The sequence below is a fragment of the Trypanosoma equiperdum genome (assembly GCF_001457755.1).
Source record: "Trypanosoma equiperdum strain OVI genome assembly, contig: ctg_14, whole genome shotgun sequence".
Taxonomy (NCBI): Eukaryota; Euglenozoa; class Kinetoplastea; order Trypanosomatida; family Trypanosomatidae; genus Trypanosoma; species Trypanosoma equiperdum.
Window position 1 is genome coordinate 33,573 of NW_027123505.1, and position 2,055 is coordinate 35,627.

The window sequence follows — 2,055 nt, forward strand, 5'->3', positions numbered from 1 at the left end:
ATGCATTTTGAACGTGTTGAAGTGACGTCGTCAGATGGCTCCTCTTTGCTGCAATTCGATCTAGCCTGTGCGACGGCACTGAACCACTATACCCGATGCACGGAGCTGGGGAAGGATAAGCAAGAGCAAGGTAAACCATCTGCATCTGGGAATGAAGTGTGTTCCACCGGGCTTCGGGTGTACCATGGCGCTCATGTACTAGCCGCCTTTCTGGCTAAGTTTGGTAAATGCCTATTGCCCAGCGAAGCTGAGCACGACACATCTGCGGGCTGCCGACCATGGGCGGTTGAATTGGGATGTGGCTGTGGATTAGTTGGCTTCACCACTGCGATGCTCTTCCCGCACCTTAGTGTGGCCTTCACGGACGCGTCCAAAGACTGCTTGAGCCTTGTGGCGGCAAGCGCGGAGCAACTTGGGTTGGCACTGCTTCAGGTTGGTAGTGATGAGTTTGTTAGGCCCCTTCCGTGCAGCATGGAGGGACGGGCGTTGCTATCTTGTGAACTGGAGTGGGGTGAAGAGGGTTCCGAGCGCCTCCTCCGTGTGCTGTCGCATCTGTGTTCAGGGTCCCATCTGCGTCGCCCTACACGCGCTATTCGGTTGGTATTGGGTTCAGATCTGATGTACTACCGCGTGGATATTAGGGAACTGCTTACCACCTGCAAGATGCTGCTTCATCCCGGTGTGGGCAATGGCGATGGCGAGGCGCATTGTGAGGAAGATACGGACTGTCTCTCCCCCCGTTTCGTCGTGCTCGCTCACTTCATGCGCATCCCGGAAGGAGATAAGAAGCTCAAGTCCTGTGCGGATAAATTGGGGTTCGGTGCTGTCCGAGTTCCAATTGACACTTTCCTTGAGCCGTGCGTAGTCCAAAGTCGAGGGTGGAATGGAACATCTGTCATTCTCCTGTTCCTCCGGTCCTTATCGTTAGGCGGCATTCGACGGGGCACACTGCCGCCTGACGTGGCAAACCGGGCGTGTTCTACGGACTGTGAGCGGGAAGACCTTATCGAAGCGAAAAAGCTGTTGCATGGAGAACAGTTTTCCCTTCTCCGTGAATGCTTGACCTGTTATTCCACGGCGGCGGCTGAGGGAGGCGTTGGTAAACCCACAAATGAAGCAGGGGATATGTGTGATTTGAAAATTCTTCCATTTGCTGTGTAACAACACGGTTTCCGTGGGAGCGCCCAAGTGAATCCGTCTTTTTTGCGGTTCACTCTAGCGGTCGAGGGTGAGACTTTATGGTTTGTCTTGGACCGGTGCACCCGTTGGCAGGAATTTCTTCTCACAACAAACTCTATGTTTTTTCCTGTGGAGTGAACTTCTCCACCACCTCGGTTGTCTAAAAAATCCCCCTGTCGTTCCCGCTCGAATTGTCTTGGGATGTGGACAGGATTTAACTAACGTGGGGGAACTCCCATATCTGTCTGGCTGACTTGTTTCCTACTAGTCAAACACGTCCCTCCGGACACACGTGTGCGAAACTGCCCACTGCCGCACGGTGATGTCAAGTTTGAGTGTCGGTTCGCTTGCAGTGGCTGAAGGGGATTAACGCCTGCGTGGCGCCCGTAGCGTTTCTTGCCTAACAATGGCGCCAAGGGATGGCGAGTGGACGAACTGTTCACGAAAACCTTAGTTCGGTAGCGGCTCTTCCATTTGCACAGTCAAGAGAGCCTTCTTGCCAGCAGTGATGGCGGTAAGTACGCAAGTTATCACTTCCGCTGCGGGGAATGGACGCGGCTTGTGCCTTGTGCTTCTTCGATGACCAACAAATGTTATGTTTCCAGCCGGGTTGCATTGGTTGTGTGTGGCGAAAAATACGCTCCCTCTCCTCCAACCAATTAGTGGCAAAGGGGCGGCACATCCGCGGTGATTGGGGGCACCGTTGAGACAGCACCGCTTGACCTCTTAATGGTACATTATTGTTTTACCTATCGGTGGTCCACTCCGCCGCGCGCGGCGCATACCTTGGGAGGTTTGCACTGCTGTGGGGTGGTCTTGCGCATTGTGACACCGCCGCCTCTGGCACAACAAGCACAGTTTCGCGCCTGCGTTACT

The 2,055-nt window shown here is 54.3% G+C and overlaps 1 protein-coding gene across 1 annotated transcript; it reads left to right on the forward strand.

Annotated features, from left to right (window-relative positions):
- TEOVI_000032800 (Putative methyltransferase, putative) lies at positions 1-1,161 on the forward strand (the record flags this gene model as incomplete). Its single annotated transcript, XM_067221843.1, has 1 exon — positions 1-1,161. One exon carries the CDS (start codon positions 1-3, stop codon positions 1,159-1,161), a length of 1,161 nt encoding a protein of 386 aa, XP_067077944.1.
- Positions 1,162-2,055: the final 894 nt, after the last annotated feature.